Here is a 16,992-nt window from a genome sequence, read left to right as displayed (position 1 = left end):
TTCGCGGGAGAACCGGCATTTATGCGGAGACTTGCAGGATGAGTGGAAATTTGGCAAGTAGAAGGAGTAGCTGGAAGGGGGTTGGTGGTGAGGGACGAAGGGGTTTCCCTAGGCACAGGGAATGAGCAAATGAGACTTGTCCAAGTGCAGGGTTCCAGAGGGAGAAGCCGCTGGGAAAGCACAGGCAGGTGTCGGTCTGGGCCCCGTTTCCCTCCCACCTCTCTGGTGGCTTCTTCTCAGTCTCTCTGGCTGGCCCCTTGTCAGCCGCTGTTCGTTGGGAGCTGGCGTTCCCTGAGGCTCTGTCCTGGCTGCCTTCTCCTCTCACACTCCGTGTCCACTACCCGTGAGCCCCTCCACATCTGAGGCCTCACTTACACGGTGCTCAGCAATGGGGCCCACGTGTGTGTTTCCAGCCCAGGCCCCATCCCTCAGCTCCACACGGACGCCTCCAGGTATCTCTCCTCCGGTACTCTGTCTTGGCGAATGGCACCAGCATCCACCTAGCTAGCTAAGCCAGGAGGTTTTGTGAAACAACCCCCTCATAGATAGCTGGTGGAGAGTACTTTGGCACAGGAAATTGCTCAGAATACGGGAGGAAAGATGCCAGGCTCAAATTCTGAACCTACCATTTACTAGCTGAGTGACCTTGGGCTAGTTACTTAATCTTTCTGTTTCTTTATCTGTAAAATGAGTTTCATGATAGTACCTAGTTCACAAGGTTGTTCTATGGATGAGACAGTAACTGTTCTCATTTATTATGCCCTATGAAGAAAAAAAAGAAGTAACTGATTTCAAGTAGCGCTGTCCAGAGAGTGGTAGGCCAAGTACTTGGATTCTCTCAGAGATGGTGAGTACCTTGTCCAAGGTCACTCTGCTAGCAAATGACACAGCCAGGTCTAGAACCCAGAATTTGCTGTCCCTAAGCCACCTGCCTCACCCCATTGTCACGCTATCTGGAGATTGTGTAACAAATAGGGAAATGCTTATGGTATAATGGTAAGTGAAAAGAAGGCAAGCAAATTGTGTAATCAGAGTGCGTACAGCCATGTTATTTAAAAACAAGGAACTAATCTACAAATAGAAAAGGCTAGAAGGAAATATACACATGGTTAAATGTGGTTGTATTTGGGTGATGTTTGTCTTCGAATTCTCTATATGTTCTACATTTTCTTTTATATAATTTTTATTAAAATAAAATTACTTAAAACATTAAACATTTATTACATTGACAACAATTTCAAGTCCACAACCTGTTCTCATATTTGGTTGAAAATTACACTAAGTATCTCTTCTCAGTTCTAGACTTACTTCCCCGAACAGAAACTCTTTAGTCCTCTCACACACCAAGGTAGGAAGTAAGTATTGCAGCCATGTTCCCCACCCACCCGCGGCTGACAACCTGGCCACTGGCGCACGCTGTCAAAAAAAGGCCTGCGAGGAGGGAAGTTCCAGGCAGAACCCCGGCTTCTCCTGCCGCCTAGGGCTTTCTGGACAGCGCTACTTGAGATCAGTTACTTTTTTTGTTTCTTCTAAATAGCCGGCCGAATGCTCTTTTTCCAGTTCTGGCTGAGTTGTTAGCTTCAGCCGGGCGGGGATGCCTGCCAGGTACCTGGCTCCCCGAGCACCGCCCAAACTGGTCAGGCCAGTCCGCCCCAAGGTTGTTTCTGCCAGGACTTGCCCGCGCGCGAGCGTGTGTGTGTGTGTGTGTGTGTGTGTGTGTGTGTGTTAGAGACCCACCCTTCTCCCCAGCAACCCAGGTAGGTGGAAGGCAGCTGCGGACAGCAGCCTGGCAGTCAGGCCAGATGGGTGGAGCTGAATTAATCTAACCTGGAATTTCAACTTGGCCTGCACAACAGGTGAGGGAAAAAAAAAAAGCAGCAGAGAGAACGGGCAGTTTGGCAACTTGGAAATATTCTTGTGCCTTGCTCCTTGTCCTCTGTCTGGAAAATAGCCCAGGGTGACTTTTCAAAGTGTGTGCACCCGCTAATGGGGCTTGGTTGCGCCACGGCCCCGTCGGAGGTTCTCTGAGCCCCTCCTGAACGCTGTCCTCCTCCGTTACCCTCCGCGACGCGCCCGTTCCCCCTCCTCTGGGAGGCAGGGCGGGGGTATCGGATTAGTCTTTGTTTTCGACGCGAAAGAGCCGAGCGCGGCGCGGGGGAGGCTCGCGATGGCAGGGCCCTGGGGTCCGCCTGAGTACGGCGCTCGGCCGTGACCCCTGCGAGGGTGCCCCGCAGCCGGCCCGCAGCCTCTGTCCCCGGGTAACCCCTCCTTGCCGGCCAGGCTGACTCGGTACGCAAACGCGCGATGTCCCCCATTGTCCTGCCTCGGAATGAGCGAGCGGCAGCCGGGAGAGGGGGGTCAGTCAGGCCCGGAGCTCAGTGCTCCCGGGGGCTCCGGGGCCGTCCCAGACCGCTCGGGCCCGCAGGGAGCGGCAGGAAGTGGGGACACCGGGGCCGGCTCGGCCGAGGGCCTAGGCTGGGAGGTCCGCGTGCCCCACCCCGCGCGGCCCGCCTCGCCCGCCCGGGCTGCAGAAGCGCCGGAGGGCGGGGGCCGCTAGCCCGAAGGGGGCAGCCGGGTCCTGGGAGGGCCGACGCGGGGGCGGGGAGGTACTGCAGGTGCAAAAGCGCGGTGGCGGAGCCGGGCCCTGCCGCCACCCGCTCGCGGGCTGCCCGCTCCGTCCCCTCCCCCTCCGCGGGAACAAACCCCCCCCCCCCATTCGAGCAGCCCCGGGCCGGGCGGAGGGGGCGGCGGGGCCGGCGAGGCCGGCGGGGCTCGGCGGGGCCGCACGTGCGCGCCCTCCCGGGCGGGGGAGTCCCCGGGCGAGCACGTGCCGCGGCGCGCGGGGGGCGGGGAGTCCCGCGGACGCCTTCATTGCTGCTGCTGCTGCCGCCGCGGCCGCCGCTGCCTCTTCCTTCCTCCTGCGCCGTCCCCTCCTCGGCCCGGGCGGGGGGCTCCGCGCGCCGAGCTCGGCCCGGCCAGGCGCTCCGTGAGGCGGGCGCCCCAGGCGGCGGCGGCGGCCGCGACGGTGGTGGCGGCGGCAGCGCGGGCCGGGAAACTTTGCCCCTTTGTGCGCTCCGCCCCGGAGGCGGCGGGCAGGTCGGTGCAGTCGGTGCCTTTCCGGCTCCGGGGTGGGGGAGGGGCGGCGGGGAGGCGTGAGGGGGGGGCCCCCGGCCCGGGGAGGGGGGAGGAGGGGACGGCCCGGGGGCCGGCCGGGGGGGCCGCTACTTTGTTGCGGGGGACGGGGCGGGGGTGCTACGGGTCACAGTGTAGCGGAGCCGGGCGGGGGCGGCGGGGCGGGGCGGGGGCTGCGGAGCCGCCGGAGCCGAGCGGCCGAGGCCCCAGAACAAAGGAGCCTGAGCGGCGGCGCGCGCGCGGCCCGGCCCGAGCTGGAGCGCGCCCCCCCTCCCCGCGCCCCCTCGGCGGAGCGGGCCGCCCTCCCCCGTCTGGCCGGCGGGCGGGAGGGGGGGCGCGGCGGGGCGGCCGGCGCGGGCTACCCCGGGCGCGCCCCCGTCCAGGCCGCTTCCGTGCCGGGGGCGCTCGGGCAGCCCCGCCGAGTGAAGCTCTCAGCAAACTTTATTTTGAAAGCTCTGCTCCCTCGGGGAGGGCCCAGCGACCTCCGGTGAGGGGTGTGTGTGGGAATTTTGGTGAAACTCTCCCAAGCCCGTGGGGGTGGGGCAGAGGACAACTTTCTTAGAAATCTCACCTTGATCACCCCTTTAAATTCGTCGGGCAGGTTCCCTCAGCACCCCCATCGGGCGCTAGGCCTCCTCCCGCGGGCGGGGAGGGGGGTGCTGGTGCGCCCCTGCCAGAGGTTCTGGGCAGGACTTTGTTTGAGCAAGCCCTTTCTCTTCCCCCATTTTCTCTTTTTCCAGAAGCAGGAAGAGGTAACATGTGAAAGTTGTCCCTGAGCTTCGAGTGATGCGCTTCCCCTTTCTGTCTCTGTTTTAGGCAGCGCTGCCTCCTCCATCATCCTGCCCCCGGAGGACAAGTACCAGGAGAAACTCCTCACCCTGCCCAGCCCCCATCACACACCCACCTGCTCACCTCATGCCTGGGTCCAGGGTGGGTGAGGGTGAAGAACCCACCCAGCCAAGATGATCCTTTCTCTGGGGACCGCTGCTGGTGTCCTGCCCCAGATCCTGGGCCCCAGCAGATGGGAGAGTGGCCCCCAACTGAGCCCTATCAGACTGCTGCAGAGGAGGTGAAGAGGCGCCTATCCTGGAGACTGGAGCTACTTGCCTTCACCCTTGTGCACTCTCGACTGTTTTAGGAGAGAAGGACCTGGTGGGGGCCTCGGCAGGCAGGCGGGAAGCTGGACCGTGGCTCTCCTCCGGCACCTATGCCCCTACCTCTGGCAGCAGCATGAGCCAGTTTCAGGTGCCCCTGGCGGTCCAGCCGGACCTGCCAGGCCTGTATGACTCCCCTCAGGGCCAGGTGATGGTAGGGGGTTTCCAGGGGCCTGGGCTCCCGATGGCTGGGAGCGAACCCCAACTCCGAGGGGGTGGAGATGGGCGAAAGAAACGAAAACGGTGTGGGACCTGTGAGCCGTGCCGGCGGCTGGAAAACTGTGGGGCCTGCACCAGCTGCACCAACCGCCGCACACACCAGATCTGCAAGCTGCGCAAGTGTGAGGTGCTCAAGAAGAAAGTGGGGCTTCTCAAGGAGGTAAGCTGGCCCTTGCTTGGCTGCCCTGCCCTTTCCACGAAGCTGATGTACTCTCAGGGTCTGGTCAGACGCCGGTGGGCCCGTTCTTCCATTCTCATCCTTTCGGTCTAACTTTGAATGGGGCCGTGGGTCGGAGCTGGCTTGCTCTCCTTTGCCGGGCTGACAGTTGGTAGGAGAGAAACCGGGTAGCAGGGGTCTCCGGCTAGCACTCTCATCTCCGATGTTTGCGTTTGATGCATCCAGCCTTATTTCTAGAAGTTTTTTGTCCTGCGTGAAGCCTCAGATGTACTTCCAGGTCACACCAATGCTTGGGTGACGTGGGGGAGTGATGGTGTCAAGTAAGGGGTGGAGACTGAGGGATTTGGAAAGAAAGATTTGGGGTGACAGGGCGGTTTTATGCTGCCCTGATGGAATGGGATGTGTCTTTTCCTAAGCTTTTTCTTGGGCACCATCATTCTTCTCAGAAAGACAGCAGGAGCGCCAGTTGGAACTGGGAATTTGATGACAACCCACGATTTGGGTTCCCCTACTGGACTGAGGTACTTCTGGAGGTCAAAGACTTTTCCTTATCTCTTGTGTTCTCAGGACCTGGCTCAGTTCCTTGACGTGTAGTTGGCACTCAGAGACTAACTGAATGAATGAATGAATGAATGAATGAATGAATGATGTGCTTTCGAGACACTGTCAAGCCCAGGAAAGAGTACTCCCTTTATTTGGAATAGGGGGATGGAGGGAGGAAAGGAGGAGCGGGGATGAGATGAAAGGGGGAAGTGGAGAGGTAGTGACCCTGTACTGGCCATCTTTCCCTTCTATTCTGGTGGCGGGCTGCCAGCACGAGGTTGGCGGCAGCCTGGATAGCGGAGAGTTGGCAGAAGTAGGGACGAGCGAAGCTGAGCAGCTCGGGAGGAGCGTGGAGCAGCTGAGGTCGCTGCAGGCAGCGGAACTGGCGCTGGACAGAGCCGGCGGCCTGCGCGGTCTGCGGGGCTCCTCTGCTCTGCCACTGATTTGTCCAAGGGCTCAGGCGCCTCGGGCCCCCTCTCCGGGCCTGTCTTCTCCCTGGGGAAATGGAGGGGTTGTGCTTGATGGCCTTTGAAGCCCTTTCCAGCTGGGCTGGGAGCTGCTGCGCTTCTGAGGGCTAGGGCACCTGTGGCTTCCATGGGCTGGCGGCTGGCGGTCGGGATTTCCCTGACCGCTGAGCGCCCAGCTGTGCCGTGAGCTTGGTGGGGCTGTGGTCCCGTGGCTGGGAAGAAAGCTCCAAGTGTTGGGGGCAGGGAAGTGGGTGTTGCTGGGATGTTTTTTACTCCTTTTCACCTTCTCTTGTCCACTCCCTGTGGAAGCTGCATGTCATGGCCCAGGACCACAGACTGTGCTCTATTTCCCCGGTTTCTGGTTAAAGCAGGCAGCTCCCCACCCCAGCCTGGGAGACAGTGTTCAGCCCCTGTGTGTTGCTGGTGTTGTGGGGAGTTGGCATCCTGCTGGCCCAGGGCCCTGTGGGTCATTTCTGAAAGCAGGGAAAAGAGCAGGGGTAGGCTTCACTCCTGGGCATGAGATTGGTGTTTTGGTGTAAGGAAGACCTGCTCAGTCTACTTTTAAAGCTAGGTTCCATTGCTTGCTTCTTTCAGGCGTTCACCGCCCCACCCTGCCGCCTCCCACCCCTTATGTTTCACTCCACTTCTCCCGTGATCAAACCTGAGTAGGGGGGTTGATCTTTCTAAGCTGGATGTTCCTGGAACCAGAGGCCCTGGTGAACCGTGTTTGAGCTTTTCTTAGAGCGGCACCAGTGCGGCCTACCTGAGTGAAAGGGGCAGAGAATGAGGCCAGGGTCCTGTCTTCCTTGTGCATAAGCTGCTGGCCTGGGCTGCCCGGTGATCATGGGTAAGATACAGGGATCTGGCTTGGCTGAGGCTTACAGACAGCCCTGCTGAGAGATCTGTATCCCTGGGGACGTCGCCGTGGCCAGCTGTCCCTCTAGGCCCCCAGGGTCTATGGCTGGTGGCCCGAGGTGTCCCAGGACAGAAGGTCCGCATACTGGCGTGTAGACCAGTGCTGGCCCACAACAGAGTTTTCCCAGTTTCTAGAGAAACAATGGAAAGGGGACAATGGAGTGAGCTAACTTTTTTGACCTGTTTTAAGGATAGGTCCTTTCTATTTGATGTTCAAAAGGTGCTTTCTTTTACGAAATGAAGGTGCTGGTAGAAAGTAGATCTATTTTTTTAAAAAAGTCTTTACTTGGTAAAATACAAGATGGTAGCTACTAGCTCTAGATCTACGACTTTTTTTTTTTTATTGGTTTGTGAAAGCTGAAAGCATGGGAACCACTGTCCAGGCCATGCTGCATTTAATGAACGCATCTCTCGCGTGGTCACGGAGCTGAGAAACGCCCCGAGAGGCTCCGCTTGAGTGATGGAGCCCGAGAGCCAGCCCAGCATTTACCAGCCCCAGCGGCACTGCTGGGACCTTATGCATCAGATGTGAGCAGCCTTGTAGCAGAGGGAATGTGTCCTGGGATTGGGGAGGTTGGGAAAGGGGGAGACATGTTACTGGCATCTGAGGGTGGTTTTTGGTTTTGGCTCAGGAATAGAACTTTAGAGTTGGGTCCTGATTCTTCAGGTGGGGCAAGACCCAGCATCCAGGAGTCTCTTGAGAACCAGTCCGTCTCCTTGTATCCCTGCTCCCTGGCATTTCTTCTTCTAGGCACCTTTTCCTTCTACCCGTCTCCACCTCCCCCTGCCTCCTTTGAGTTGTCTGCTGACAGCTGCCTTGTATCATTCTGTAAGCGGGGAACGTTATCTTGGGTTTCCCATCTTTCTTCCCTGCTCCTCACTCTTTATTGCTGTGTGTGTGTGTGTGTGTGTGTGTGTGTGTGTGTGTGTTTGTGGAAGGGGAGGTGCCATGGAGCCCCTTCACTCAGAGAAGAAGTTCAGCGTTTTAAGACTAGAGATAGCTCCCAGGGACGGGTCCTCCCGCCAGAGCCAGGTGACTGCCTCTCTGGGACTGAAAGTGAGGCCATCCACCTTGATGTGGTTCATTCCTGGACTGTGGTCTTCCTTCCTAATGGCAGGAAGGATTTCGATCCTAGGTTGATGTCTGAAGCTGTTAGTCTTCACATTCTTTTTACCTGAGTGGTGACTTGTAGCACAAAGGAGATGCCTAATTAGAAAAGTAGGGTTTGGTGGGTGTGGAGACAAAGTAGGCCTCAGACCCCAAAGCAAGCACTGTACTGCTTACTGTCTTGAGCATTGGTTTCTCTTTCTCTCGTTCTCTCCTTTTTTTTTTTTTTTAAAGTATGCTCCATGCCCAGCATGGAGCCCAATGCAGGGCTTGAACTCAAAACTCTGAGATCAAGATCTGAGTTGAGATCAAGAGTCGACACTTAACTGACTGAGCCACCCAGTTTCTCATTTGTCAGATGGAGCATCTGTTTCTCATTTGTCAGATGGAGTGACCCTTCTCTGCGGGGTTGTTGTGAGGATTAATGGAGATTAAAATATGCATAATGTCTGGCACATAGTAGGTAATCAATAGACAGTGACAAAACATTTCTAGAACACCTAGAGAAGATGCCTGGGAGTGAACCCCAACTCTGAGGGATGGCGATGGGTGAAAGAAACGGAGACAGCGTGGTATCTTCATGCATTAACAATTGTGTATTAGTCTCTGAGTCGTAATTGTAGAGATATAATAAAAATTAAATGTTTATCTCAAGACATCTTCTAGCTTGCTCACAGAAGAACCATGGAGCCAGGCAGAAGGAAGGAGGAGTTTGCAGCCTCTCTGCTGGGGGAGGAGGCTAGACACCCAGGGGCCAGGCGCTGCTGAGGTCTTGGGCCTGACTGAGAAGTTGCTCGTGGGTGAAGGCAGTAAACACCTGATAGGAAGGGTAGGAGAATAACTCTTAATGGAAAAAAACAAACAAATCCTGCTTAGAAAAACATACGTGTAAGGTGGGAAGCTTGACTGAGAACATTGTGGGTGAAAAATGAAGAGAAATGGGAATATATATATAGTGTGAGAACACTGTCTAGCCCTCAGCCAAGTGGATTCAGTGGCTCTCTCTGCCAGTTTTGAGACAAGATACCTCAGAATTGGGGATCCCTCCACAGTATCAGAATACCTATGAATTCTTGCCTTGCCTGTCGGTAGTTCTGTGTTTCTGAAGACAGAGGCTGTGAGGAGGGGTGCTTTCAGGCTGGCACCAGTTTGCACCAGCAAAGGGAGAAATGGTAGAAGAGAGGTGATCAGATCCTTCATAGAGAAAGGAACCCCATCTTAGCGTTTGGGAAGCCAGAGTGAAGGCTGGGCAAGAACAGGCATTTGCCACAGACTTTAGAAATTGTTTTTCAAATGCAAACGGTTTTTAACCCCATGGCCACAGACTCTAAAAGGGAAGTTAGCAGGAGGGATAGGACTGCTCTCTGAAAAGGAAATGCTGACAGTACAGCCCGGAATGGTGCCCCAAGGAGGGAGGTGGTGGGACTCAGGGAGAACTGAGCCGTCTGTGTGGCTACATGAGCTCTGTTCAGTGAGCGCAGATGGTGGAAGGCCACGCTCCATATGTGGAAAGGGGGTGCGTGTCGCCGAAGGCAGATTCAGGAGTGGCCTGACCCCTGAAGAGGAGTGTCAGGAAGTCCAGTGGCCAGAATGTGCTGAGGCTGGTGGAAAATACTCAAGACAATAAATGTCTTTTATGTATTCCCAGGGCAAGAATGAGAAGGGAAGAGTAGGCTTACAACTTTGGGCGCATAACTGGGGACAGAGAACAGCCCCTGGACCCTGTGTTGTTGGGAGGAGTGAGCTTGGGGAGGACCCCAGTGGGTGTGCTTAGGAAAGGAGGGCCCTTCAGCTGCCTCAACCTGAGCGTGAGCCCTTCGCTCCCAATGTACGGAACCCCGTCACCCACGCTCGCAGAGTGACAATCTTTATGCAGTTATGGTGGTTGAAAGAGGGCTAAAAGATCGGAGACAGGCAAAAAGTCCCAATTTTTCAGAGAGATTTTGGAAAATTTAAGCACATAAGCTTGACATCAGTTTTCCATCGCTCTAGAGCAGGTTGTTAAAAAGGTAGTTTGTGAGACTAGAAAGGCAAGTGGTGAGCTCTGGTGAGGGGGGTGGTCCTTGTGACTCTTTATAAAGCAGCCCGGCCAAGTGAATAGATGTGGGTTTCTGCAGATAAACGATGGCATCTCCTGCAGCTTCTTGGACAGATCAGAGGGCCAGCTTTTTATTTAAAGTCATCCTGAAGAGAGGTCACTGGTGTAACTGCCTGGTTCAATCTTTTTATCAACCATGTGGATCAGGGATTCCACATTGCGATCCCCTGGGTTCCACTCCCAGGGATTCTGATTTAATTGGTCTGTGATGAACCCAATTGGGCTGGGGCTCCCCAGGTGTATCTAATGTGTAGTTAGGGTGGAAATTTGATGCAGATGAGAGACCGAGGTGATGAGTGCCGACCTGGGCTCTTCTAGTCAGGTTGCTTGCTCGCCCTGAGTCTCAGAGTATCTGAATGGTTCATGACCATGCATCCTTCTTGCCTATCCGTGGACCAGCAGCATCGGCATTACCTGGGAGCTTGTTAGAACTGCAGAATCTTGGGCCCTACCTAGGACATACTGAATCAGAATCTGTACTTCAACCAGATTCCCAAGTGATTTGTATGTCCATGAGAGTGTGAAGAGCTGATCTACAGCACTTGTGTGACTGGGAAAAGGGGGTGGAGCTTGGAGAAGGGGACAGAAGTAAGTCTGGATGAACAGGTAGAGAATTCCAGTTGCCAACAAGAATAAAGAAGATAACCCAATCCATTTCTTTTCTTTCTTTCTTTCTTTTTTTTTAAGATTTATTTATTTATTTTAGAGAGCGTGCATGCGCATGCACATACACAGGGTTGGGGGAGGGACAGAGGGAGAAGGAAAGAGAAACTTAAGCAGACTCCGAGCTGAGCGTGGAGCCCCACGGACACGGGGCTCGATCTCACGACCCTGAGATCACGACCCGAGTGGAAACCAAGAGTCAGACGCTTCACCAATTGAGCTACTCAGGTGGCCCCACCCCAACCCATTTCTTTACCCTGCAGGTCAGGGAGACAATAACCTCTTGAGATTTGCTTCAGGTTTATTCTTGTTCTTCTGGAGCCCATTAGCTTCTAGTCTAGTGAGTTATCAATAAAATCTCTTAAGAACTTGTGGAACTTGTGTGTGTGTTTTGAGAGTAGTCAGGAAAGGGCTCTCAGAAGATGTTTGCTGGTAAGTAGCCTGACTCAGGATCTCGGAGCCCATGAGCGAAGTAATTGGTGGTGGTTGTGAAGAGGAGTGGTATATGTTTGTAGAACCTTGGGTCTTATGGGAGGGTTTGGAGACTTACGGAGCAGAATGCATGTGTACCATCTTCCTAAGCTGTAGGTAGGGAGTAGGTGTGTCAGATCTGTGGGTGGGGTGGGGTGGTGATGGTGGTGGTGCAGGTATTAGGTTGAATGATAGAACAAGGGGCTAAGGAGATTGGGGTGGTCTGGAGCATTGGGCCCCAGCCAAACTTGATGGAATTTAATCAGTAAATCCAGAGTCTTGTACTTGTTTAAAAAAAGAAAAACTAATGCACAAGTAAGGAACCCTGGTTTCCTAGCAAGTAGGAAGAGCTGAAACTCTTAAAAGGGTTGTTGACAGCCTATCTCGAGATCCGTCAGAATGGTCACATGAAGGATAATTGAAGGAAACAGGGCTGTTCAACTTTGAAGTGAAGAATGCTAAGGTGAGTCTTATGTGAAAGAGGGAGTCAGTTTCCATGTGTACAGGAGTGTGCAGAACCTTTAGTAGTGGGTGGAAGTTATAAGCAGGGAGATTGAACCTATGTTAGAAAAAAGAATCGTCTAGGGGCGCCTGGCTGGCTCAGTCGGTGAGCATGCGACTCTTGATCTCGGGATTGTGAGTTCAAGCCCCACTTTGGGTATAAAGCTTACTTTAAAAAAAGAAAAGAAAAAACAATTGTCTAACATTTACAGCTGTTCCAAAAATGAAGAGCCAGCCCTGAGAGGGCGTGTGCCTCCTGTGCCTGCGCGTGTCTGGGAGAGGCTGGGTGTTGACTGGTAGGGATGTTACGAGGACATCCTCTATCAGGTGGGGGCTTCCACGCGTGGTGTCTTCTGCTGAGACTGTAAAGTATAACATCAGGTCTGTTTTCATGTTACTTAGACAATTACATTGCCGCAGAAACCTCTCTCTTAGGGCATAAAAGTTTTTGGTCAAGTTCTAGATGATCTTAGACCTAGACCTAATCTCAGACCTACGTTGGAATAGAGTGTGAATTTTCTGAAAATTTCTGCCAAATGATATGTGAAGGTTCAGGGGTGTGTTTTCTCAGGGGAGAGGGCCCATGGTTTTCAGCAGATTCTCTATAGTATTCGCGGCCTCCCCAAATTTAAGAAATGTTCTCTATCTGAGCTGTCCAGTATGGTAGCCATTAGCCCTGTGTGGCTGTTTAAGTTTAAATTAATTAAAATGAAATAAAACCAAATTCAGTACCTCAGTTGCACCGGCTACCTTTCAGTTGCTCCATACCCACATGTGGCCGGCGCCTTGTGCATGGGACAGTGCAGATATAGAATGTTTCCGTTACTATGAAAAGTTCTGGTGAATATGGAGCTTCCCTGTGTGATCTCTGAACCCTCACTGAAACCTGTATCTGGGTTGGGGAAATAGTTGTTTCTGTTGGCTGCTCTCAGAAGAATATTTTGGACGGGGATCCCTGTCCCCACCCCACCCCCACGGTAAGCGGGGAGGGGTTTGGAGGGGGCCGGTGCTTTCCTAGGCTCTAACACACCCTGAAGCTCCTTGCCTCCCCTTGAAGGCATGGGCTGTGTTCTAATTACCTGCTATGGAGAAGGAATAACAACAGGAATGAGGCCTGGCTCCCCACCCAAAGGCTATCTCTGAAGCTCGCTAGAGGGAAGTGGCCTCTCCCACCCCCAGTCTTGACCAGTGGCCTTGGGGAGCCCTGCCTGTGTTTGCATCTAGCCCTGTTGTCTCCTCTTTGCCTTGGGCCTCTCATTCTGGAGAAGGCATTGTGGGGACCGACCGGTTGAAAGACCACATCAGGGGTCTCAGGAGTTGTCACTAAGCCCGTCCCCATCACTTCTTCACAGCTCCCTTGTGGATCGAAGGCAGCATGCTCAGGAAGAGAGGCACCCCTTCATCTCCCTTGAGCCCTACTCGGGCCTGGCCAGGCGCTCCTGGGGGAGTCGTTGAGGGCTGCAGGGGCCTCTACCTGAGGGTGGCCGAGCAGGGCAGAGGCTGCTGCCACACCCACGGTGGACACACCCTCTGGGGCCCTGTCTCCCGTCGTTTGCATAAGAAATCCGATAACCTAAGTTTTTCTTAGTGTTTGAGGGAGAAGAGAAAGCTGGCAGCTCAGTTGTGGGGTGACTGGCTGGCCTGCGGGTGACCACAGGTCTGGGGATTGCTCGCTGGCTCTTCCTCCGCCGCCGGCTCTGACCCGTGAAGTCCCCAGTCCAGTGTGCCCACCTCCGCACACCCAGCCGGGGAGCCTGCGGACGGAGGGTGTACCTGCCGCTGCCGGCAGGGCAGCACCTCGGGATCGTCCAAACGGAAGGGGAGCTGCACACGGAGGGGCTCGCTCTTGTCTCCTTTTCCTCTCTTTATGGGTTGCTCTGCTCGTTAAGGGTATGCATCCATGCCCCCAGCAAGGTGCGGGGCGGTGGGAAGTCCTGGTGCTAGGATGAGGAGGAGAGGCACCTTCCCGGAGTGTTTCTTTGGTGCTGGGACCGGCAGCGTCCCCGGTGCTGGGGGAGGGCTTTGGCTTCAGTGTCCCCGAGCAGGACGTCATCTGCTTTGACTTGGAGACCCGCGAGTCGCCTTCCCAGCCTCATTCAGCGAATCTCGCCTGGGACTGGCTGTGCGCAAGGCGCGCTCCGAGCCTCAGCGGCGGGGAAAGCGGAGGCGGCGCTTACTCGGTCCTTAATGAGCTCGCAGTCTGGGGAGGGAGACGAGCATGGAAACAAATAATTACAGTACAGTCTGTCAGGTCTGTAAGGGAGGGACGCCTCGAGGGCAGAGACCAGCCTTACTCACCTTTGGACCCAGTGGGGAAGGGAGGGGACGTACTCTGAGAGTTTCAGTGTAGCCATAGGTGAAGGATGAGGGGGCTTCCAGGAGGAAGGGGGCATCTGCCCTGAGTCTGAGGTGTGTGGAGACGCTTCTCGAACGCTCAGGGCTGGTGGCAGGATGTGGAAGGACATGGACAGACTGCAGGGGGCCACCCGAGGGTACGCCCAGATCCTCCAGCTGGTGGGGAAGACACTTTGTGTGAATTCCTCTTGGAAGTCTTCCACGGGCGCTGTCCCCAGGTCTCTAAACCACTCAGCATTCCTGTCCCACTTCTCAACGACCTCTTAAGGTCCCGTGTTGTTTGCTTGGATCCTGGGACATTTGGTGGCCCAAGGCTGTTGAATTTGGGGTGGGGAGATAGACTGTAAGACTTTCTCACTAGCTTCGAGGACGGCATGCGGGGTATGGGCAGAGCTCCAGCTGCTGCCGGGTAGCCTGGGGAGCCCAGGTGCATTCTGTTGGTGAGTTCGGAAGCAGGGGGCCGGCCGAGTTGTTGGCAGCCTCTGACTACATTCCCTCGGACATTGCTGGGTGCCTGGGTTCAGTCCATCTCTGCTGCGTCTCCAGGAGAAGCACCTTTTCTCCTCCTCCTCCTTCTCCTCCTCCTCTTCCTCCTCCTCCTTGTGATTGCTGTTGACACAGACTTCCGCTGCCAAAGCTAATTGTGAGGCCTGATCAGTGAATGAAGGCAAAGGCAGTTCCCATGACAACCGCAAAGAGTTTCAAATATAGGGGATGATGTGTGTGATGGGCTGCAATTACTTGGGTGGAAATTGATGCGTGGACACCGGGGACTTCAAACATAGGCTCTGAAGGTGGAGGAGGTATTGGGTTTCTTTGGCAGGATCCTTTGTGTGATGGAGAGGAAAGGAGAGGAGGGTATGACTTCCCCCCCAGTTGATTTCAGGGGCCTTCTGTGTGTGGTATGTTGGGCAAAACCCCGAAGGGGCTTTGGGAAGGCATGACTCCAGCCGTTCTGGTGGGGGAGGCAGGACACCCAGACAGACAAATAGCAGTACCGAGTGTCAGATGAGAAACGTTAGAAGTGCTGTCGGCTGACAGAGGACTGGGGTAACCCTAGAAGGCTTCCTGGAGGAATCGGGTCTTGAACTGAGCTTTAAAGTAAAGCTTTGTGGGGAGTGACCTCATTCAGGACACAGCTGTGCCGGAGAAGAGAAGTTTGTCTATCTTCTGCCAACGTTAGAAGAGGTAGGTTGACATGAAAATCCTAGAACTACACAGAGCAGTCCGACTGTATCAGTGCAAGTGAGGGGACGGCAAGAGCCCTGCTCAGTCGTTTTCTCGTCGTGTGACCTTAGGCAAGGTGCTTAGTCTCCCTGTAAATGGATTTCTCTATCTGTAGAATAGGTGTGAATAATTCCTATTTCACTGGTTTGTTTTGAGGATTAAATAAGATATGCTACGTCATGCTCCAAGTGTGGGGCCCTACATGGGGTTGATGTTTGGTTGTGTTCCCGCACATGCTCCTGAATCTATGTCTGGATGTGTCCCCACCCCCCAGTCTTTGTATATCTGTGTGGTTTCTGGCCTGTGGGTACCCGTGTTACTGAAGTTCTCAGTGTTGGGGTAATTTGTGTGTTCTGAGAGTGAGTGAATCCATCTGCCTCTCCTCAGTGGGGATGGCTGTGGCCCTATTCCTCTTTTGGGAGTACGGTGGGACTGGGGTCATGACAGAAAGTAGGGAGGGGCCCCTCAGCCCCCAGAGGTCCCAAGTACCTCTGGGTCAGTCACTGAGAAGTCCAAAATGTCGAAAGAGAGGCCGGTAGAGAGGGAGAGGGTTTGTTGTGGGGTGTGGAGAGTGTCTCTGCTAGGAGCATGCACCTCTGTGACTCCTTGGAGCCCTGACATTCCAGGTTCCTCAGGAAAGGGCAGGAGGCCCGTGTGGGACAGAGACGGGGGCAGGTAGACTGCCCTGGGGACCATAGGCTCTTCTAGGATATCCCTGGGCTGCTTGGCGGAGCGGGGGGAGCCAGGACCTGTGGGTAGGGTAGGACTGAGTTAGCAGTGGAGTTGGGGGGGTCGGTCAGTCAGTCAGGGTGGCTCCTGCAGGCTGGGGAGGAAGACGTGCTGGTTGAATGAGGCTAAGGCTCAGCTGTAGTTCAGTTCGAACAGGTCTGCCCTCTCCAGAGAGCAGGTGTCCCTCTGATCCTTAGGGACCTCAAAGAGAAGGTCAACCAGGAGATTGGCCTCCACATTTCAGTGCCCAACCCCCTGTCTCCCCACCCGCCTTGCCTAGAAACTTAGCACAGCCTAGTAAAGTGGGGAAGATGGGGCCCCCGCCCACATGGGGAAGACCGCCGTGTAAATAAATAACTGCGCCTGGTTGTGACCGGTGCTCTGGGAGAGGCTGTGAGCTGCGCTGTGAGGCCCCGGAGGAGCGGGGGATGCCCGTGGGGGCTAGAGGAGCTGGGAGAGAGGCAGAGGGAGGGAACAGGCGGAGGAAGCCTAGCACCGGGCGGGGGAGGGGAAGGAGGAGGGGAATCCAGTCAAGGAGCAGCTTCCCGAAGTCTCTGAGGCATGAAAAACGTTACTATTCTCAGACCCATAGCTTGAAGGGAAGTGGTTAGGTTCAAATGACCCTATCCCTTTTTGCATTTCCCTGGGGTTGGCAGAGAGCGAGGGGGGTGAGAGAACTAGAATGAGCAAGGCCTAGATTGGAATTCTAGCTCACTCCTCACCAGCTGTGTGTTGCTGGGCAAGTGACTTAACATCTCTCGTCCGCTTCCCCATGAGAGGCAAGGTTGTGTGTGGAGTAAGTCAGACGCTCAGTCAGATGCTCCTACAGCGTAACTGGCACAGGGCCTGGGACGCAGCAGGGGCTTGATAAACTGTGGCAGCCGCAGCGGCAACAGTGTTAACTGTTACTGTCCAAGCAGTGTTAGTCACTCTTATCCAGCAGCCGACCGTGTGTGTGTCTGGGGCGGGGGGGCAGGGGTGCTGGGGACCAGAGTAAAGAGGGGACTTCTCTTGGCCTGGCCAAGGTAAGAGCTTTGGGGGTGCAGAAGCCGTTTCCCATCTCGAGCCGTGGTGTAGGACCCTGCTCCTTGCCTCGCCTTGTTGCCTACCCTGGAGAGGAGCCAGCAGGGCTGCCCTTTGTCCCCAGGGGTGAGGCAGGTGTGGGCCCTAGTGCTTCTTGGAGTCTCCTCACCAGAGGCCAAGGCAGCTCCTCCCATTCTGAGTATCAGCTT

General features: G+C 55.2%; 1 protein-coding gene across 2 annotated transcripts in view; it reads left to right on the top strand.

The window, feature by feature from the left end:
• The first annotated feature begins 2,212 nt into the window (after window positions 1-2,212).
• Window positions 2,213-16,992, top strand: part of TET3 (tet methylcytosine dioxygenase 3) — a 92,448-nt gene continuing 77,668 nt past the window's right edge. Inside the window, exons 1-2 of one of the 2 annotated variants that reach the window (XM_032410663.1) lie at window positions 2,213-2,289; window positions 3,949-4,665. In XM_032410663.1, coding sequence (XP_032266554.1) covers window positions 4,363-4,665 — 303 coding nt within the window. In that variant the 5' untranslated portion in view covers window positions 2,213-2,289; window positions 3,949-4,362. Of the gene's footprint in view, window positions 2,290-3,948; window positions 4,666-14,628; window positions 14,993-16,992 lie in introns of those variants that run through there. The other variant, XM_032410666.1, reaches the window with a different exon arrangement.

Source organism: Phoca vitulina, unplaced genomic scaffold, assembly GCF_004348235.1.
Source record: "Phoca vitulina isolate PV1807 unplaced genomic scaffold, GSC_HSeal_1.0 scaffold12, whole genome shotgun sequence".
Classification (NCBI taxonomy): domain Eukaryota; kingdom Metazoa; phylum Chordata; class Mammalia; order Carnivora; family Phocidae; genus Phoca; species Phoca vitulina.
Note: the sequence above shows the minus strand (reverse complement) of the source record. Positions and strands in the feature narration are given on the sequence as shown.